Genomic DNA, 21386 nt, shown 5'->3' on the forward strand with positions numbered 1-21386 from the left:
GGTTTAAACACGGTTTCATAATCCCTCGCCATCACGCTGTGTTGGTGAGAGAGGATGACGCGCGACCTGTACCTGCGAGGCATGCGTGCGTCTTGCGCCGGCCGGGCATGCGGCCTTGGGGGACGGATGATGGGGATGCGGATGCTATGGCAACAGGCCGATTAGATCCAGACCTTTATATGCGTCTTTATTTATTTAATATCTCATTTGCGTGCGCCGCGCGCCACTGTGGACGTGCCGGTCCGACCTCTGAGTGTCGAGTCAGACTGAGAAGTGAATTTCAGCTTTGAACTGGACTCCAGTCTGTGAATGAGCGGCCACCTTAAAGGCTCAACAAGTTGTTTTATTTTTTTTATAAGGAGGAGCTGCTATTGAAACACAGAGCTGCTCAGTCGTCCTCGGTGCCATACAGAAGGAGAGGGCACCGCCGTTTGGACACAATGTCATTGAAAGTGGGCAGAAGTGGAGGATAATGGCAGCGGCTGCTGATGAGAGAGCTCAAGATTTCGGGCGTCAGACTCTGAACACCTGACCAAGTTAATTCCGGCATCAGCTTCACGAAACAGCCCCGCTGTGGAGCTTCCTCCTCTCCTCCGGCTGTCTGAGCGCCTCGGTCACAGCCAGGCGCGCCTTCCATCATGAGTGATTTTCCGCTCGGATACTGAAAATGACAACGTGCTGCCGATTCTGGGAAATCATGGGCTAGATTTGGGGTAAATTGGCTTGTTTCCGCTGTCTTGTGTGTCCCTGTCGCTGTGTTTTTCTGTGTGCGTGTCACAATGAATCAGTGCGCCTCGGAGTGTGAGCGCCTATTATGTGCGTCCCTTATGTCCATTAACAACACATCCCTCCTGACAGAGGATCAAGTGTCCTTGTCATTCATCCGCGGATGAATGTTCCCCTCTCTGCCACCTTACCGCTCACATCAGCTCTTGCATAATGATATATGTAGAAAATAGCAAAACTGGGTGAGCAGCAGCCCTGGACACATAAAGGCTTCACGGACTGGACACCGACGGCCAATGAGCGACCAGCTCCGTTATCTACAAAAGACCGGGAGTCTGGTGCCAATATGACCGGCGTCGGAGCGTTGAGGGCGGCTGGGGAGAGGAGAGGGAGGGCCTCGGGGGGAGAGCAACGTTTCAAGGACGAGGAAGGAGGAATGACAGAGAAACATCTGTAAGGACAAACGAGACTCCTTAAGAAAAGAGGAAAAGTGAAGCTGCTGGCGTCACACCGGCAGGGTGGAGGATTCAATGTCTGGATGGAGCTTTCTCCAAGGGCACTGAGGTAAGCATGGCCACACCGGCGGAGAGAGGGCGGAGGTGTGAGCTGTCTGCTCCAGGAGAATGACTGGAGACACTCAGACCACTTCTCTGTAGCTTCTTTAATTTAACATTCAGACTGACGTTGACATTCTCACCTATGTTATCTATTCAGCTTGACTACACTAAACAATAGTTTTCTTGAGGAGGTGGGAGTTACAGGTTATATTTACCCTCCCCTCCTCCTCCTCCTCCTCCTCCTCCCTGAGTTGGGATGGATGGGGTGGCTGGAGGTGTGGGCACCCCCAGTAGCGCAGGGGGGTCTGGGGGTGACAGCCTCCCCAGACGTAACGGAGGGGACTCAAAGCGGCGCAGCAAGGGCAGCCTGCCCTCCCCGGGCTACAGGCTGTCCCAGGCCTCTCTGGAGGGGGAGAGGGGCTCCTTCGGGGCAGACAGCACCTCCTTAGGTGGGCGCGGCCGCCGCCTCTCCATCATGAGCTCCTCCACCAGGGACGGCCTCCCCTTCCGCACAGCAGGCACCCCAACCACTCCAGTGCCCCTGCCGCCTCCTCCGCCCTCCTCCTCTACAGCCCACCCTGCTCCTCCACGCTCAGTGGGCTTCGCCTCATCCCGCGCCGCCCTGACCTCCACCTCCTCCACTGGGACCGGAGTGATGGTGGTGGCCACCGGCCTGGAGACCACCACCACCACGGCCTGCAACACCACAGCAGGGACGCCTGAGATGATGTGTCAGTCTGGACTGGGCGGGTTCGGCATGGGGCTGGATGGGGAGGACTACAGCACCTCCAACCAGAGCACGTTCATCCAGAGACAGTTTGGGGCCATGCTGCAGCCGGGGGTCAACAAGTTCAGCCTGAGGATGTTTGGATCCCACAAGGCTGTGGCGTTGGAGCAGGAAAGACTGAAATCAGCCGGGGCGTGGATCATACACCCCTACAGTGACTTCAGGTATGGAGTCACTACACACACACACACACACACACACACAAACACACACACACTCAGCTTCCACTCACACTGATGTCGGTTTGTAAAATAAAAGCCACTTGTAGCACATAAAAGACACATAATGTTCTTTTGGTGGAAATGAGGATCAAAGCAAGTTGGACGCGTGCTCACTTCTGTGAGCACACTTGAAGCATAATAATGGACACTTAAGTGGAAGAAGGAACAGGGCAAGAGAAACAGATCATACATTCAGCTGCTGCTTCAGTCGCCAACAGGAGAAACAGGGAGGAGGACAACTGGGAGGAGAGAGAGGCATGCAGGAGGCTAAATATATATTACTGAGCACACAATAGAAATGTATGGGAGGGTTGGAGGGGATGTCTCTGGAGGGAGAAAGGCTAAAAGACAGAATGATAACAGGGGAGTGGATGAAATGTCCTTGGAGGCACGATGAACCCAGAGGGAGAGGTGTTTATGGAAAGGGCAGTGTGTAGGTGACGAGGCCTCCAGGAGAGACACCATGCAGTGATAGCAGATCTCCATTTGTAAAAAACCGTGACAGAGTAAATACTAATTGCAGTCTGCTAGTTTTCAGAAGGAATCGTTTCACAGTTAGAGAGGGGCAGAGGTGAGGAGATGCAAATTAGGAGGACAGATTTAGCCAAGAGGTGTTCAGGCAGCAAGAGACGCCTTCCATGTCAATTAGGTAAAATGTTAAGTGTGTTTTGGTGTGAACAGTGGATGAACCCAGCACAGCACTCCCTGCTGGTGGCTCGGAGCCAGGATTTGTCTGACTCCTGGGGTGGAAATCAATATTGAGGCTGTTTATTTTAAGTTTTCCTGAGTGACGACACACCTTGTAGTAAATTGTGTCTCTTGTGGCTTAGTTTTTTTGAATGGAGGTGAGCGCAGAATACTTTCAGTGTGTCACAATATTTACAGACAGGCATGTCAAAGCATCCTTGGACAAACACCCTTCTTCCAGCATTCATCATCTCCAGACACACTGCAGCAACAATGGATGACTTGATCCCCAAGGCTCCTGGCCCACTTTTGTCTCATCAGCCACACACGGACACACACACACACACACTCGCAGACTGACTCGTTTAGTATTGTCTGTCAATTTGATGATCACTCACAAGCGCTGCTTATGCTCGCAGCAGATACGGTGAATGAGGTCAGTGAGGGGTGGAGGAGGAGGGAGGGCTGGATGAAGAGGTGTGGATGGATGTGAATGGAATCTCTGCCGCCCCTCCTCCTGCGCTTTATTGATATTCACGCAAGATATCTAATGATGTCTAATTATCCAGTCCGAGAATCACAATTGGATTAGGATAAATTATGTATGTCTTCCTTAAATTATGCAAGTTGAGTGTGCACAATGCATAATTCAGTCATCTAACTTTTCCGTTAAGTACCTGTAGTCTGAAGGGGAAGTTTGTGGGGAAGAAAAGGACAGACAAATTACTTTCAAAGCCCCTTTATTGCCCAGGATTGACCTTGACCACAGTGTGTGTGTGTGTGTGTGGTCCCTCTTTATTGAGTCTACTGATAAGCCCTCTCGCCCTCCACCTCATTAAGAAAAGATGGGTTGCTGCTGCACCTATAAGAATACGTAACGAGAGGTGGAAGAGGTGAAGATGATTCTCAGAGAGGCACGCAAAGTGGAGACGAGGGGATGAAAACTGTCTGTCAACGCAGATGAGCCGTGTTGAAGCAGGGTTGGTGGCATTACACATATAGCAACAGAGATTTATTATATAATAGCCGGTTTGCTGTTGTGCCTGTTTGTCTGTCTGAGTGGCAGAATGATGGGTGGTAACTTGCTCAGAAGTGACATCTGGCCATCCGCGAACAGGGAACCAATCAGAGGACGCTCAGGAGACACTTGGCCTCAATTACAGTGGAATTAGCGTTTGGTTTGACAACAGCTGAGCAGGTAGATGCAGGTCAGTTCTCCTCCAGCACCTGTTCGTGTTCAAAATGGCATACTGATGAGGCTGAGGAGAAGCTTTGATTGCATTTGCAATTCCTATTTGTGTGCATGAGTGTTTGTGCACTGTGAGTACACACTAGTGTACATGCATGTATACCTGCGTGAAACACACACACTACCCAGTGTTGCGTCAGTCCACACCTAGGAGATCAGAAGCCAGGCCTTGTCAGGTATTTAGCCCAACACGACAAACCTTCACGTCGTTCTCGGTTTGGATCTGATGTCTTCTCTTGTCTGTTTGGTTGTTCTCGTTCCTTTGAGTTCAACCCGGCTGCCTCATGTCGGTGACTACAGCGAAATCTAGCACACAGAAGCTGATGAATGTGCAGTGACATGTTCAATGTCATCTATTGAGTTACTCCACAAGCTAAAACATCATTGCTGCATGCTATTGATCATTTAAATCTGTGCACTCCGTCTGAAAGGATTTCAGATGCAAAGCACTGTGTGTGTTATAGACAGGTGGGGAGAACAAAAATCATAAATGGTTATTGTTCCCTGTAGGATAATGTGACAGTCTATAGGGCAGAGGAGGTGGATACGCAAATGTTAAATAAAAAGCACAACCATTACAAGTAATTGAAGTGCTACTTAAATGCACAGTATGTATTTTCTGCTGCTGGCGGTCTCTCACAACAAAGAAAACAAAAGACATAGTGTGATGATGTCATGAACTAGCGTGGGATCATGGGAGTTGTTGTCTTCACTGTTAAATAACCACCATTGATGATGCAAATCGATCTGACGTGACTCAGGCAGAAATGTTCATGTATTCAAGTTTTACTCACATTAACGTGGAGTCACATTGACCGACTTCCTTCCTCACTGTCTGAAATTTGCTACAGAAATTTGTAGAAAACTTTTTATGGACTGTCCTTTATAACAATAACTCTGAAATGATGGATCACGTTAACATCTTTGGGCCTCAAACAGGTTTTTAAAAACCATTTTATATTTTTTTTATTTTACCTTTTTTTTTTTCTTTTTGGCAATTCAAAGTGAGTAATCCGTTATCAAAACTGTTGCAGATGAACTCTCTGTTGATCGACTAATTGCAAGTTCACCCAAAAATGTCCTCATCTACTCACCCCCATACCGATGGAAAGTCAGGTGAAGTTTTGTATTCCTGCTACGACTCTACAGGTCATATTAACACTTCTATTAATTAATGTGCTTTAATTTTCTCTGATCTCTCTGTGTTACCTGAATGTGAGTGTGTGAGTGTGATTGGCTGCAGGTGTGTTTGGCTGATTGATTGAATGATGCCCGAGTGTGCAGGTTGTCCCAGGGAGCTGATTGGTTCCAGCCTCCATGCTGTAGTTTAATAGCCGGCTCCTCCCAGTTCCCGGGGGGCTCTCCTCTCTCTGCATCCAGCCACACTGCCAGCACTTCTTTTTGTGTTTAGATACGTTTTCAAATAAAGCCTTTAAAATACTTTGCTGTTGGTTGGTGCTTGGGAGATGGGAAGAGGGAGTCTCATTTTCGTGTTGCACCAGGGTTTTTCCCTTGGCCCTGGTTGTAACAATTCCACAAAACATTTCTGGAGCTTCACAGCAAAACAGCTTGGCAGTATTCTCCTAAACAACTGAAGGAGATGGGGAGGAGACGCCCTGAGATCCCAAACTGATTTGGAAAGATGGTTATTTCCACCATTTTTAAGCAGAAAATCTTCACTGTAGCTGCTAAGCTAAAAGCCTTAGCAGGCACCCGTCTGAAAAGGGGGCACCAGCTTGACCTTGCGTCAAGGGTATAAATAACGTCTTTTCACATTAATTTGGGATCTTGGGGCTTCCAGAGACTTGTATTATATTGTATTGAGCCATTTGATGGGTTTTATCGGTTCTTTTAAAACAAGACTCCATCTACTTCAGTTGTTTGAGAGACACTGTTTTGCCGTGAAGCTTTTGTGGATTATAAAACTGAGGGTGAGTAGATATTTACTGAATTTTCCTTTTTGGGCGAACTTATCCTTAAATAGACTAATCGTTCACCCGCAGTACATCATACAGTACAAAAGCAAAAGAAATGTCTATGCTCCGTCAGGTCATGTCCTCCATCAGAACATGAAGTAAAGAGCTGGGGTTAGGATAATATTTCGTATATGAATACTACTGACAGCCACAGGATGGTTTGATGTGATTTACAGAATTGTTCCCTGTGATCAGAGTTAACAAATGGTGTCCTCAAGGTCAGGAATAAATCTCCGGCCTCGTCACAGTAGCTACAGAACCGCTGTGTCTGTTTGCTGTGAATAATCCCTGTATTTATTGCCAGTGATTATGAAGTGATACATCTGTCAGTATAAGTGGCAAAGTCAGAGAGGAGTGTGTGTGTAGCAGATTGATGACTCATGCTTAATCTTCATCAGTCTAGCAGTAGCGTCACACCATGAGGTTGTGTTACTAAATTAGCGCTCAATAGCAATCGACCACAGAGCTTTGAGTGTACTTTCTCCCAGAGAGAGAGCGTGTGTGTGTTTGTGTGTGTAGAGAGGAAGAAGCGAGTCATTGATATGTAGTTAAGGTGATGGATAGAGAGGGATTAGGAAGAGGAAGACACAAAGATGACAGGAATCATCTCCAGATGATTGCATCGCCTCTTCTGTCATACTTTAATCACTTGCAGCGTCCCAGTGATGTGACTGATTTCCCGTATTTTTATGCAAGGACTATACGTCATCCGGTAATACCCTCCGGCATGAGATACAGATTGATGAGGCCCCTCAAGGTTACTTATCATTTTCCTCCCTCTCTGTCTTTCTCTCCGTCTCAATTCAATTCTGTTCTGCTTCGTTTGTTAGGACAGATAAAAGACGTACTTTATTTTGCCAAGGTATTTTTTCCCCGAGTTATTATACTCACTGTCCATAACAAACAGGAGACTATCTATAGGAATAATTTAACATAAGAATATATTTGAGGATATCAGATATAACAGGATTGACTGAAATAAAGGGCGGTGAAGAGAGAGACTAGCATGTTTGCACACCAAAATCTGTCAGAATTGTCCTTTAAAAGGGCCACTCCACAGAGAAATGGAGAATATGACTCAGACTGTAAAAACAGCAGTTTAATGTTTTCAGGGTTATTTTAGTGGCCTTGTGAGCTGGAGTTTGAAAGATGAGGGCAATTACCCGGCAGGGATGGCTCTAATTAAAAGACACTTCCAGGTGTATTGTGGGATTTGTAGGATTTATGGAGCTTGACATATACTAGAGTCTCAAAGTCAGGATATTTCGTCCTCTGCGGCTTCAATATTATATTTCGGATCAGTCCGTCACTCTCTCTATGTGAGACTAAATCAGAGGAATACCTTTTTAAATCTGTTATTTCAGATTGCCACGTTGAACACATCCTCTTTAGCTCGCAGCAGTAGAAGAGAAAGATTAAATTATACAGCCTCTTTTATTTTTTTTTATTGCTCTCTCAAATCAATCAAATAAGATAAATCAGCATTAATGTGGAGGTTAAAACCGTTGATAAAGCTTTAGTATGTATCGAATACAATCAACCTTTTCCACAGCAGTCATAGTGGGAAGAGTGTAGGTGTTACTAATAACATTAGTGATGGCTCTGTTGTGTTCAAGTATCCCAAATCCATATTACAAATGAATTGTATACTGTATAAAGGGACGTGACCGCGACTGCTGACTGTGGTGAATTCCCGTTATCAGGATTAAGAGTGAACAGATCCCAACAAACCAAAGCATGTTGTTTTTGGAATTGTGATATTACGTCTAATTAACTAAAAAAAATGAACATTTAATGAAAAGCTATCTTGTTGATTCAGCAGCGGGCTGCTTTTGTACAAACAAATCTGGAGTCTGGAAAAATGACCAGTACTAGCTTACTTGTATGGTTGAGAGTGCTGCACAGTGTGGTATTACCTTATCATCAGCTGCTGTCATGGCTCTTTGTTGTAGCTGCTTTTTCCTTTTTTTGTGTGTGTTAGTTTGCATCATATTCAATCTACATCTTCTTCGGGGTCGTGTAGGGACACATTACTCTGCACTTTTAACCAAGCCTGCATAGTTTGATTGACATCAAAAACATCCTTGTGACGACAGCCCCCCCTAGCACTGGATAAAAGCCAGATACTAGAAAAGAGTCTGTCCTGCGGTGGTTTGAGTTTTGAAAACAATGAGTCAATCAAAATATAGGACATTGTCTTAGTATGTGGGATGTGGGACAAAGGATGAAAATTCTGTGCAGTCCCACATAAAAAGGGACACCGGGTCAGCCTAACGGGAAAATTGTAAATATTCTCACAGGATTCACTTGAAAAAGCCGTCTAGCTCGATAATGTACAGTCCTATATTGATTTCCTGATTTATTTTGAATTGCCACAAGGGGGAGCCTGCATTTCTCCAGTCATTACTAAACCTGTTACCAAAGCTGAAGGCATGGCTTGCCCACTAAATGAAAGCAGGGAGGTGGCAAACTTGTCAGCCACATCACTGTGCAGAAGAAAGCGTGTATCTACTCATGGATGAGTTGAATTGATCAATAATAGATGGATAAATAGTACTACAGGTAGATGAAAAATGTGTGTTTTTGATTTTGGACTGTTCCCTTGTTTTGCTTTCCAATATTTCTCTGGAGCTGTTTCACTATCACTCACAATTTGTTTAATTTTTTATTACAGTGAGCAGCTTTGCCATTTTGTCTGGCATTCTGTCACATTTTCAGTGTGAACATATCACCAAAAACCCTCTTAGAACAGCATGTATGATCGATTTTGGACACATCAGATGACAATAAGCCAGCAACACCAGGAGCAAAGTAGCTAATAGGAAATCAGCCATCCATAACTGCATTATTTACACCTGCGTTTCCTCCAAAACGTCTGTTAAAAACAGAAAAAGGGGCCACCAAGCAAATATGTACATTCAAGAAACATAAGACAAGAAAAAGTTAGACGATACCAAATATCTTACACTGTCACATCCCAACAGAACAACACTGTCTCTCTCTGTCTAGATTCTACTGGGACCTGTTGATGTTAATGTTGATGATGGGGAACTTAATCATCCTTCCAGTGGGCATCACTTTCTTTAGAGAAGAGAACACTCCCTCATGGATCATCTTCAACGTGGTGTCGGACACTCTCTTCATGGTCGACTTGGTTCTCAACTTCAGGACCGGCATCATCAAGGAAGACAACACTGAGATACTGCTGGACCCCAGGTCAGTAGGAGCATTTGTGCATTGTGTTTCAGTTTTATATGTCAAGGGTGGTCACTGCGCAGGGTCTTGAATATAAATTCAGCAGCTCTGTCACCGAACATTTAAATGTGCTCTTTTGGCCATCTGCTGGGTTTGTCTTCAAACAATCCATGTGTGAGATGTGAAAAAGCTGACGAGCAGCCAGTGGCACAGCTTTGTTCACTCTCCAGTCCTGTTCCTGTTGAATATTAATGAGAATCGTTTCAGGCCAACCAAATGTTGCAATCACTTCCACACAGCTTGACTGCCAAATCACGAATGTCACTGGTCTGCCATCCTCCTCTTGCTTAGGGCGATCCGCCAGAAATACCTGAAGAGCTGGTTCCTCGTTGACTTCGTGTCATCCATCCCAGTGGACTACATCTTCTTGATGGTAGACAGTCTCGACTCCGAGGTCTACAGGACAGCCAGGGCACTGCGCATCGTCCGCTTCACCAAAATCCTGAGCCTGCTTCGACTGCTTCGCCTATCCAGACTCATCCGCTACATCCACCAGTGGGAGGAGGTGAGAAACTCTAGGAAACAGAGTCGAAGGGAAGGAGATGTTTGCGTGAGAGTGATGGTTCAAAACTCATTCATATGTGAAATATCATGTTTTTGGGTAGAATCAAACCCTTTTTAAAATATTGTGCAGATGAGTGAGCAAGCAAGACCTTCTTTATATAGCACAAGCCTGCTCAAAGTGGGGCTACCATAAGTTGTAAAGTGGCTCACCAGATTGTTCTAGTGAGGTTTTTTTTTTTTGTGAAATATTTTTTTCAAAGGAGATATTCACACATCAACCCAGATGCAGATGCATTGGACAGTCTCAGCTCAGTCTTGAGAAAAGAAGATCCCGCTCCATCGCCAAATTTATTAATACTAATAACGTTATGGTCCCTCTGGACCTTAGTCGAGAGTGTTTCAAACAATTCATACAACAGTGATCTTAAATAGATGATACTCTGCTGATTTTTCCTGCACAGATGTGGGTCAGTCTCCTGTTGGAGTGTCTCTCAATAAGTGACGTGTTCAATCTGTGACATTATACAACACATAAAAGAAAAGGCAACTAAGGAGAGAAGTAAACATGAACAAGTAGAGAAGCCAACACATAATTAAGGTACAAGGTAATTTATTCATCATTATACAACACAGAATTGCACACATTTTGTGAACTCCTTCATGCTACAAAAATTACAGAACGTACAGAATATACAGTTATTTATATACAATTATACAATAAATAGGTAGCGCATCTCTTGAATTTGCGTCTGGGTGTATGTAAACAGCAGCAACAAGATAGTGATGATAATGTGGTCAACATCTTCATATAAAAAGTTCAACATCTGTGAAAACACTGTCCATCAAATTTGACTGTGTGAGCACCAAGCATCGATGTTATAAACACAGAGTCCAAGTTTCCTCATCCAGTTGCACTTAATTTACAAGAATGTTTACAAGAATGTCATGTCCAATTTCTGCATATCATTCATTAGATATGTAATTTCTGTAAATATTCTTTTAAACAGACTGAGTAGAGCAGTGTGTGGGATGTGTGAAATAAAAACAGTCTATAAATGTGGAATTCGTGATTATTAATCATTTTTCATGGTGCGCAGTGTGACACTTTGCACAGGAAGTCAGTCGATTGAGCAGTGCATACTGAGTGCAGATTGAGTAACATCACAGTACAGTCTGTACAATACAGTACAATATGTGTTTATTTTTGGCCTGTGGCCCATCATTAAGTTTCGTTTTTGGCCCCCCAAGTGAAAAAGTTCAGGCACCCCTGATAGAGCAGATTTTCATTCCAGGTGGAAGCACAATGTGCTGCACAGATCATGAGCTACCAGAAAACTGTGTGGATAGTGTAAAGATAAAGGTTAGACATATGTAGAAACATTTAATATAAACATGAAGAAGAAAATGAAATGAAATAATGAAATAATACTAGCAAGCGACCAGTAAAAATTCACAAGACATATGAATTAAAACTATTAAAAGTAAGAATTAATTCAAATTAAATAGAATTACGATTAAGACCAACAGTTAGGGCTGCACAATTTAAATTAAAATTTTTCTGTATTTGTCCAGGTGTCAGAAAAAATGGTTCTTTTGTAAAGACCCCATCAAACGTCACATCATCATGATCTGAACAGTTTTTTCAGTTAAAATAAAAATGTTGATGCACAAATTCCCACTAATTGTGAATCATCATTAAATAAATAAAAATAAAGATGAGCTGGAGGAAAGGAACCTCACTTGCCATCCACCTATTATTTATTAACCTTCTTACATCCATATTTTCTTCCCCCTCTCTCCCTCTGATCCTCTTCAGATCTTCCACATGACCTATGACCTTGCCAGTGCCATGGTGAGGATAGTCAACCTGATCGGTATGATGCTGCTGTTGTGCCACTGGGATGGCTGTCTGCAGTTCCTGGTCCCAATGCTGCAGGACTTCCCTCCTGACTGCTGGGTTTCCAAGAACCTGATGGTGGTGAGTCTCTAACCAGCCCTCTACACGTATGTGAATGAAAGATTTCATTGTGCGGAGAGCAAAAACAGGACATGACATTCAGTTTGAGCTGAATGAAGCACACAAAGCTCTATCTCAGCTTGTTTGAACAGTGCGCACAATATTTATTTCAGATGAATGCAGCGAGGCTCAGGTTTTGGGTTATCTGTGTGTGTACAGATCGAGGCTGTTTATCAGATCTGACGTTGTTTGCTCCTCGTCTGTGTTAATTGGCTCATGCAGCGACACGTCCGTTTGGAATAAGATCGACTCTCATCGTCACCAAAAATAAAATGATTTTCCAATTAAAATCCTCAGCAGAGATCAGGTGGAGGCGTGCATGCACGCAAATAGTGGGAGGCCTGGGGACCTGCAGCAGATTTCATCACGTGCGCGCAGACGTGGACGCAGATGAATGCACACAGATACACAGCTATATGAATAGCTGACTCATGTCTCAGCGGTTGGCTGGGTGACTGTTGCTAAGCAGGCCGATGCTGGGATTTTCCCCAGAGAAAGTCCCCTCATCTGTTGGACCATTAACATCTTAGTATAATTGGACTCACACACAAGCTAAAACACAAAGGCACACACACACACACACACACACACACACACACACACACACACACACACACACACACACACACACACAGAAATGGGGCTGGTCCTTTTGTTTGTAGTCTTTTAAAGATTTATTTAATAATGCATGATGGCTTTTATTGTCTGTGTGGTTTTATTCGCTCTGCAGTCGGCGTGTTTTGCAGCCGAGTGGGTTTTGACAGTTAAATTGCTCTGCTGTTTCATGTTATGATCTCAACTGTATTTTCTGAAGTGGTGTGGGGTGTGAGCGGAAAATGCTCCTGTAACCTCACTAAAATAAGAACAGTTCAATATTGTAGCGCCTTTTAATTAACACTTTTTTTCCTCGCCCCACCTTTGTCTGTCTCCCGCTCACAGAACGACACGTGGGGCGTGCAGTACTCCTATGCTCTGTTCAAAGCCATGAGCCACATGTTGTGTATCGGGTACGGTGCCCAGGCTCCAGAAGGGATGACTGATGTGTGGCTCACCATGCTCAGTATGATCGTAGGGGCCACCTGCTACGCCATGTTCATCGGCCACGCCACCGCTCTCATCCAGTCACTGGACTCCTCACGACGGCAGTACCAGGAGAAGGTGAAACATGATGCCCATCCATCTGTTGCAGCATCCATCTCCCCCGTCATACTTTTTATAGTTTAGCCGTTGAACTTGACTCAATCGATTTCTGTCTCGGGCTGCAGCTAACGATCATTTTCATTATGAATGAAGCTGTGGGTTGTTTTGATCAGTTCTTCTTTTAGTTTATAAAAGGTCAGTAAAAAAAGGCTCATCACACCTTCCCAGAGCCAAAGAAGACAATGATATAAATATAAATACAGCAGATATATATTATTCACTAGCTTATGTTTGGAATCACCTGTTGATGACTGAGGACTACTCTATATTTTTAATGCTTATACTTTCATGCTTATAGGTTGTAGAAAGTAACCTTTGTACGAAGGTTGACAAGAAGAAAGAAGAAAAACAGTTTATTCTGATTGCACTACTATATGTTTTGCAAAGATACGATACGATACGATACGATACGATACGATATACTTCATTGTCCCTGTAGGGAAATTTGTCTTGGACTCAAATGCTGCGCACATAAACGCCTCCAAGTTATCACTGCAGATTTAGTTCCGAAATTGTTTCATAATTATTCTATAAATGTTACTTTAACAACTGATAGAAATAGCTTAACAGCAGGTCACAGTCTAGGCTATATAGGCCCACCGTGGTTCATGATTTATTTTCATGAGTGAAAATGTTTCTAAAACATCCCACTGTCTGATTTTTTCAGAACTGGCACCCTTTGTATGTTGTGTAGTGTTGCCATGGATGGCGGAGTAATAGTTTTAGTGATGAGTAAGGTGTGCTGCCTTGCTGATTTGAGCTTAATCTAAATGTCTAGTTGATCAACCTTTTGCTTGGTTGGAACTACTTGTTGTATAATAAATCATAAACATAGCAGCATTTTATTAACTCATCAATTTCAGGCTTAAATTAACAACTTTCGGTTAGTCCCACTTACTTCCAGTTTAAGCAGCACCCTTGTTCAGTTTAGGCCCCACCCATTCAAGTATGGATACAGATAATGTAGTTGGTTGTTTTTTGGTGAATTTGTTTGCAGATCTCTGACCTGTGCACGTGTGTGTTTCTGTTATTGCAGTACAAGCAGGTGGAGCAGTACATGTCGTTCCACAAGCTTCCTGCAGATGTTCGACAAAAGATCCATGAGTACTACGAGCACCGCTTCCAGGGGAAAATGTTTGATGAGGAGAACATCCTGGGAGAACTCAGCGAGCCGCTTAAAGAGGTAATAAATTCACAAACACCCACACACCTACACTTAGAAACCGCAAATGTTCTGTCCTCCAGCAAATCTGTCACCTTTCCCTTCCTCGATTCATCTCTTTGTTCTCTTTGTCTAGGAGATCGTCAGCTTCAACTGTCGCAGCCTGGTGGCTAACATGCCACTGTTCGCCAACGCTGATCCCAACTTTGTGACTGCCGTGCTGACCAAGCTTCGCTTTGAGGTGTTTCAGCCTATGGACTTCATCATCCGGGAGGGCACTGTTGGACGGAAGATGTACTTCATCCAACACGGACGAGTGAGTGTGTTGACCCGCGGCAACAAGGAAACCAAGCTGAGCGACGGGTCTTACTTTGGAGGTGAGAACATGCAGAGATGGCTAGATGGTTATGGTTGCGTAACAAGATATAGAAGTATAAATAATGTAGGGTTAATGCATCCCACAACCCTTCTCACTGCCTGTTCTCATTCCTCTTTTCTCCTCCTCACATGTAGAGATCTGTTTGTTGACTCGTGGACGGAGGACAGCCAGTGTCCGTGCAGACACATACTGTCGTCTGTACTCTCTCAGCGTGGACAGCTTTAACGAGGTGCTGGAGGAACACCCAATGATGCGGCGTGCCTTCGAAACTGTCGCAGTCGACCGACTGGACCGTATTGGTAAGCTGCATATTTCTGATTGGCTCATACATTTCTCTCACTGTCTCTTCTATTCAGCTATTTTGCATTCAGCATTTAGTTCTACAACAACCTTGCCAAATATTTGCAGTTATCCATCTAATTCTGCTATATTTCTCAGGCACTTTGTACTCAGCTGAAAGGTCAGAACTCATCTTTGAAAACAAGCTGAAAGAGGAAAAGCTGAAATAATTAAGGATGAGCAGTGTTCTCAGTGAGGAACAGAAAAACCTTGAGGCTACAACCTCTGATGTCTGTTATTTGTTCAGCAGACAATGTATCTTTCTACAAGCAAATATTGTCTTATTTTCTCTCCTGTTTCTTCTCTACAGGCAGGAAGAACTCCATGCTCCTGCGGAAGTCATCCCAGGGTGGATCTCTGGGGGGCAGTATGGGTCGTGGTGGAGGCCGGGGCGGAGGGGGTCCAGGAGCCGGAGGAGGCCTGGCAGCGGGCAGTCTGGGCTCCTGTGACAGCATGCTGGTCCAGCAGATCGTCAAACACGACAGCATGCCGGCCATGCAGGAAGCCATTGCAGCGGCCGCTGCAGGAAGAGGTGGGGTCATGGGAGGAAGTGGCACTGTGTCTCCTCGGCCACGCCCGGTCATCTGGGCACCGCTGGTTCACGCCCCCCTGCAGACTGCCGCTGCCACCAGTAATGTAGCCATTGCCCTCATGCACCAGCAGCAGCAGCAGCAGCAGCAGCAGCTCCAGCAGCTGCAGCAGCAGCATGCACTTGGAGGTGCTTTCTTCCTGCCCTCCCCTCTTGTCTCTCCCTCTCCCTCCACCTCTTTCCCTCTGTCTCCTCCTCGCCCTCCTGTGTTGCAGCCTCTCCGCCCCTCTGTGAGCTCTCTCATCGGGATGATGGCAATGGGAGGGATGGGTGGTTTCGGTGGTTTGGGTAGTTTGTCCCCAAGAGGACCATTTCCTGCCTCACCCTCAACCATGGGCCCTCCTGGTGGGCTGACGTCGCCCCCTGTTGCTAAAACTCCACCCACACAAGCCTCCTCCGTCCCGACTCCTGTCCAACAAGGAAGGACACTTCATTATAGCCTCCGCCTTCAGGCTGATCACCCCTCAGTCATTGCTGGATCACTTGGAACCCCGACAGGTGCAGGGCCATCAACTCCACCCCTCCACAAGGTACCTCCCACCAACCCTTCTGCTGCTCCTGCTGCCCCATCAGATGGAAGCATTTCTATGACGAGTCAACAGGGAGCAAAGGAAGCTCTGCTACGTCATGGTGGAAACAGCTCTCAGGGGCTGCCAGCACTGGGCAGACTCACCCAGGAGGCCAGGCTGCTGTCAGCCTCGCAGCCCACTCTGCCTCACCGCTCTTGGGCAGGATTGCAGCCTCACCCACCTCTCCACCGGAAAGCCTCTGGGGGTAATTTGTTGGCAGCTCCTTTCCTGGCAGGGCAGTTAGCCAGAGGAGGCAGCGCGGGCATGCTGACCTCCAACGCTCCAATGCAGCCGGTGACAAATTTACCGTTCAACGTACAAACACAAGCACAGCCCACAGCCCCTCACACCGCCTCCATACCCACACCTCCACCTGCACACATGCCCTCTGCAGCCTCTTTGCCATCTTCCTCCCCTCCAAAGCAGACCCCGCTCTCCTCTGCCACCCCGTCTCCTGCACCCACCCCCTCCTCTTCTACACCTATTCTCTCCCAGCCACCTCGTCCCAAACCAATCCCGATGACCCCCTCTCGTTCCTCCTCTCCTCCTCCCTGCTCGACCCCTCCAACGGCAGGAACCCACCCGCTGACGCTTTCATCAACTCCCCGTCCCAAACCGATCCCCACACCCTCCCCTCGCTCTTCCTCTCCCTCTCCCTGCTCCACACTGCCTCAATCTTCTGTTTCTACCCCTGTTCCGCTACCTCAAACTTACAAGTCATCTCTCACCTCCTCCTCTCCACCTTCCTCCTTGATCTCCACTTCTCCACCGCATCCCCAGAGCCCCCGAGCCAAGACGTCCAACACACCTACTTCTGCTTCTCCGCTGTCCGGCCCCGGTCCTGCCCCGACCCCAATCCCTCCTCCGATACCAGCCCCAACTCAGACCACACGCACCCGTACTTCTACACCCTCCCAGACACCAACACTCACACCTGTTACACCCACCCAGACCCTCGTCCCCTCACCTATCCCTGTCACATCTGTCCCCCCCAGAAGTAAACCCCAGAGTCCAACCCCTTCTGTCTCCAGCTCAGCCAGAGGCCCCACCTCAAGCCAGATCTCAAAACCGGCCTCACCTTTAACCCCAACTCAAGCTGCATCTCCTTCCCCAACACCACCTACCACGACCTCTCCACCTAAAGTAACTTTCACAGTTCATCCTGTAAAGCAAACCATTCCTGTCGTTTCTCAAAGCCCAATTTCAGGCTCTGGTCATCCCACCAAACCAACCACAGCAACCACCCCATCATCGGCATGTTTAAGCCCGAAGCCAAGCTCCACTAACCCCTCTTCCTCCACCACCACCTCTCCTAGCATCCAATCTTCCTCTTCTCACCCCCCAAAACAACTGCCAACGACCACAGCCGCCCCTAGAGAGTCCTCAAAACTCAACACACCCTCTACCACTGCCCAGACCTCTCAGGCATCCACCACTACACCTGCCCAGTCAGCACACACTGCCGCCCCTGCCAACACCACCTCACCTAAAGGTGGGAAAAAGGACTCTCAGCAGCAACTCGCCAGAAAAGACTCAGAGGGACTGAGACACAAACTTCCTGCCAACATGTAAGAAAGAAGAGGAAGAAAACCTCACAGCTTGACTTGTGTGGAGGCTGAGTTGTGTCAGCGTTGGCGCCAGACATCCAGTGATCTCACGTGGACGGGTACATCTTGTTTGCATTCACTCTAGGATGTGGTTGTCTTAGAACATCAGGTGTTCATGTGACTCAGCTGACTCAAGAGAAAGACTTTACAGGTCTGTTGAGTGGAGTGTGTACGAGGTATGGTAGAGTCTAAAAAACATCCAAATGTATACATACATATCTGTGTTAGTGATTGTTGGAGCAAGCAGGGGAGCTGAAGTGGAAACAGTAAAGTGGGATGGAAGCAATAGCTGAGAGTCAGGAGTAAAAAAAAAGCAGTATATGTGAAAAGTCTCCATTTTCTTGACAATGGAATCAGCAATACATGTGAAACATTTGAGGCTCTCATAATGTGACAGGAAATGGCCTTGATAATAATAAAAAATGTGAGAAAACAATAATCCTTTTGCTGTTTGGAAGAAAGTCATTTGTGATGCCACTTCCTGGTTTCCAGCTCCAACTCCCTCTTGCCTCCCATTCTGCACCAAAGTGTAATATTTTCTCATCATGATAATAATAATAATAATAATAATAATTATGAGGATATAGAGTTTAAAAATCACTGTAAAGTCGATACTCATATGAATTTGAATAATTAGGAGCAGTCCACTGGTAGTTTTGTTGTCCCAGTTGTGTGGTGTTTAGTTTTTGAACAAGGACTTTTAAACCTACATGTTCACTCTGACGACTTCTGTAAAATTGTGTTTTTTGTGTGACGCACAATATTCCTCTGCTGTGCACTGTGGCTCACTCGATTTCGTTCCTCCCTGTACTGTAAATACGTGCCTCTCTGTGGGTCTCTGTTGTATGCTTCCTCACTCCTCAGCCTCTCAGTCTTTCATCTCTTGTCTGTCTAGCCGCCTTTCATCTGATTTCACAGCTCCATTTGCTAACTGTTTCTGTGACGCTCACAGACTCTCTCCCTTTCTCTCGGTTTGCCCGACACTTTGCTCTTCGCTGCTGTCGGCCTCATGTTCAGTTCGCTCCTCCCGCTGTCGCCCTACGACACTGTTTCAGCGCCATTTCCAGTGATGTTTGATGTTTTGTGTGGGTAGCAACAAGGCATTTCTGTCTTAACCCCTGATACCATGTTGCCTAGACTATATATTAAAGGACCAAATGTTTAATTTTTTATTTATCACAGCTTTAGCTTTTGAACAGAAAAAAACAGCTAACAATGCTGTCACAATGATGGTCTTGAGTGTGGTGTTGAAGGTGCTGATTATGATTTTGATGATGATCATGTTGGTGGTGATCTTGACAACCATGATGATGATGATGATGATGATGATGATGATGATGGTGGTGTATATCTGGATGTAAGAATAAAGCGGATTTAGATATCATCTTGGTGAGTGTGTTGAGGCATGAGCTCGTTTGTGTGCTTACATGTGTGTATCTGTCCTGTGTACATGTATAAGGTACAAATATTGATTTTAATTCAAACATTGATGACTCAAAAAAACGTTGGACATTTGCAGAGGAGACTTGAGACAATTCACTTTAAAATGTGGTTGCTTTTGGTTTCAGCAGTGGTGGAATATAACACATAATACACTTACTCAAGTACTGTACTGAGTACAGTTGTGAGTTACTCCACCGCATTTTAGTTGTGGCAAACAATGTGCTTTTTACTCCACTACATTTATTTTCACAGTTTCCGTTACAAGTTTCTTTGTAGCTTTGAATTATTGATGATGAATTATTATGGTCTTGACATTAAATAAAGTACTTCTAATTAGCTTGACCTCTTCTAGCTGCACCATTAAAGTGATGCTTAAACATTAATGCAGCATTAATAATAATCCAGAAATATAATGTATATAATTCTGAAACGGGAATTTTGTATGATAAGTACTTTTGCTTCTGGTACTTTAAATATGTTTTGATTAGGGGCAGACCAATTATTGGTTCTGGCTGATTATCGGGGCCGATATTGAGCATTTTCCAATTATCGGTATCTGTGATTTTTTTTTTTTTGTCAGATTACCTATAAAATAAACTCGTTTAAAAATGTTGCTACTTTGGCTTTCAAACAACAACCTCTCACAATGTCCCACCCACAACAAAATCTGATTGTAACGCATCACAATTATTAGCCTATAAACACTGAATAAATTATTAAATAAATATAGTGAAGAAGTAGAAGTATAAAGTAGCAAAAAAAGGAAATACTCAAGTAAAGTACCTCAAAATTGCACTTAAGTACAGTACTTGAGTAAAATGTACTTTACTATTATTTCATCACTGCTTGTTACAAAATTTGACTTTGACTTAATTTTTACTGCAAATTAAAATGGGCCCCAAATATTGGTTTTCAGTCTTCTTGATTTCTAATAATCAGTATCAGTGTCGACCCTGAAAAAGCCATATTGGTCGACCCCTAGTTATGAGGCTAATACTCTACAAGGAAAACTTGTTGGACTTGTATCTGCGTATTTCTACAGTGTTGTGTTGCTACGATCTGTATTCTTGTTCCACTACTACATTTCCCAGGCTGACATACATAACTAACCAATCCCAAAATGCTATTATAACCTCAAAAAAGCTGATAATGTTCAAATTAATTGGGGGCTAGTTCCCCAGAATTATGTAGAAACACATACAGTATGTTCTCAATTTATAGTATCTTCAGTGGTGTCCACAAAATAAACTGACAACAGTTTTCATCAGGATTACTTCTGAGAAGGTTAGAGGAGAAATATGCTGTTTTCTTAAACATGACAAGGGACCCCAACTGATCTTCCTCCATTATAAGGGGTCAAAAGGGAAAAGGGTTGGGAACCACTTGCTTTATCTTTAAAAATGCTCTGCATTTCATATATAATCTTAATCTTATAAGAGAATAGTACACCTCGCTGTAAAATACACGCAGTGAGGTCAAAAGTACAATATTTCCCCTGAATCAAACTGAAGTAGAAGTAAAAAGTAGCAGAAAATGAAAATATTGAAGTTGTACAAAAGTTTCTCAAAATTCTACTTAAAGGTCCAGTGTGTAGAATTTAGTGGCATCTAGCGATGCAACCAACTGAACACCCCTCGTCTCACCCTCCCCTACAGTGGACGCTAAAAGACAAAAACATGAAAAGCCCTCTCTGGAGTCAGTGTTTGGTTTGTCCGTTCTGGGCTCCAGTAGAAACACAGACTGTGTGGAAGAGGACGTGTTCCCTCTGTAGATATGAAAGGCTCCTTCTAAGGAAACAAAAGCAAGATTTAAGTTATACACTCTCCGTACACTGTTTACTCTTATCTACTGCCAAAACAGATAAGGACTGTTGTTTCTGTACTCTGAGTGAACTGATCCTTTAATTTGTATGTTTCATTTCACATTGCTGAGCCCCACTTGAGACTCGCCTCGGACATGACCCCAATGACTCAGCTTTGGACTCATTCGTTATCTCTGAGGATTTGGGACTCGAGAGGTTTTGTGACTCAGCTTCAACACTGTTGTGTGTTAAAATAACTTCTTGCATGAGTCGAATGTTTGATAACAGTTTCTATTGCTTCTGTCCCAGCTCCTCTTC

General features: G+C 44.9%; 1 protein-coding gene across 1 annotated transcript; it reads left to right on the forward strand.

The window, feature by feature from the left end:
- The first annotated feature begins 5981 nt into the window (after positions 1-5981).
- On the forward strand, positions 5982-19158 carry LOC141011419 (uncharacterized). Its single transcript, XM_073484573.1, has 9 exons — positions 5982-6158; positions 9213-9419; positions 9750-9963; positions 11779-11940; positions 12919-13137; positions 14216-14362; positions 14478-14718; positions 14855-15019; positions 15370-19158. Exons 2-9 carry the CDS (start codon positions 9232-9234, stop codon positions 17787-17789), a joined length of 3756 nt encoding a protein of 1251 aa, XP_073340674.1. The 5' UTR covers positions 5982-6158; positions 9213-9231; the 3' UTR covers positions 17790-19158.
- Positions 19159-21386: the final 2228 nt, after the last annotated feature.

This window comes from Pagrus major, chromosome 17 (genome assembly GCF_040436345.1).
Source record: "Pagrus major chromosome 17, Pma_NU_1.0".
Classification (NCBI taxonomy): Eukaryota; Metazoa; Chordata; class Actinopteri; order Spariformes; family Sparidae; genus Pagrus; species Pagrus major.

Coding starts and splice junctions, on each gene's coding strand:
- LOC141011419 (XM_073484573.1), top strand. CDS start 9,232: ATGTTAATGTTGATGATGGGGAACTTAATCATCCTTCCAGTGGGCATC. Junction 9,964..11,778: donor ACATCCACCAGTGGGAGGAG/GTGAGAAACTCT, acceptor GATCCTCTTCAG/ATCTTCCACATGACCTATGA. Junction 13,138..14,215: donor GACGGCAGTACCAGGAGAAG/GTGAAACATGAT, acceptor CTGTTATTGCAG/TACAAGCAGGTGGAGCAGTA.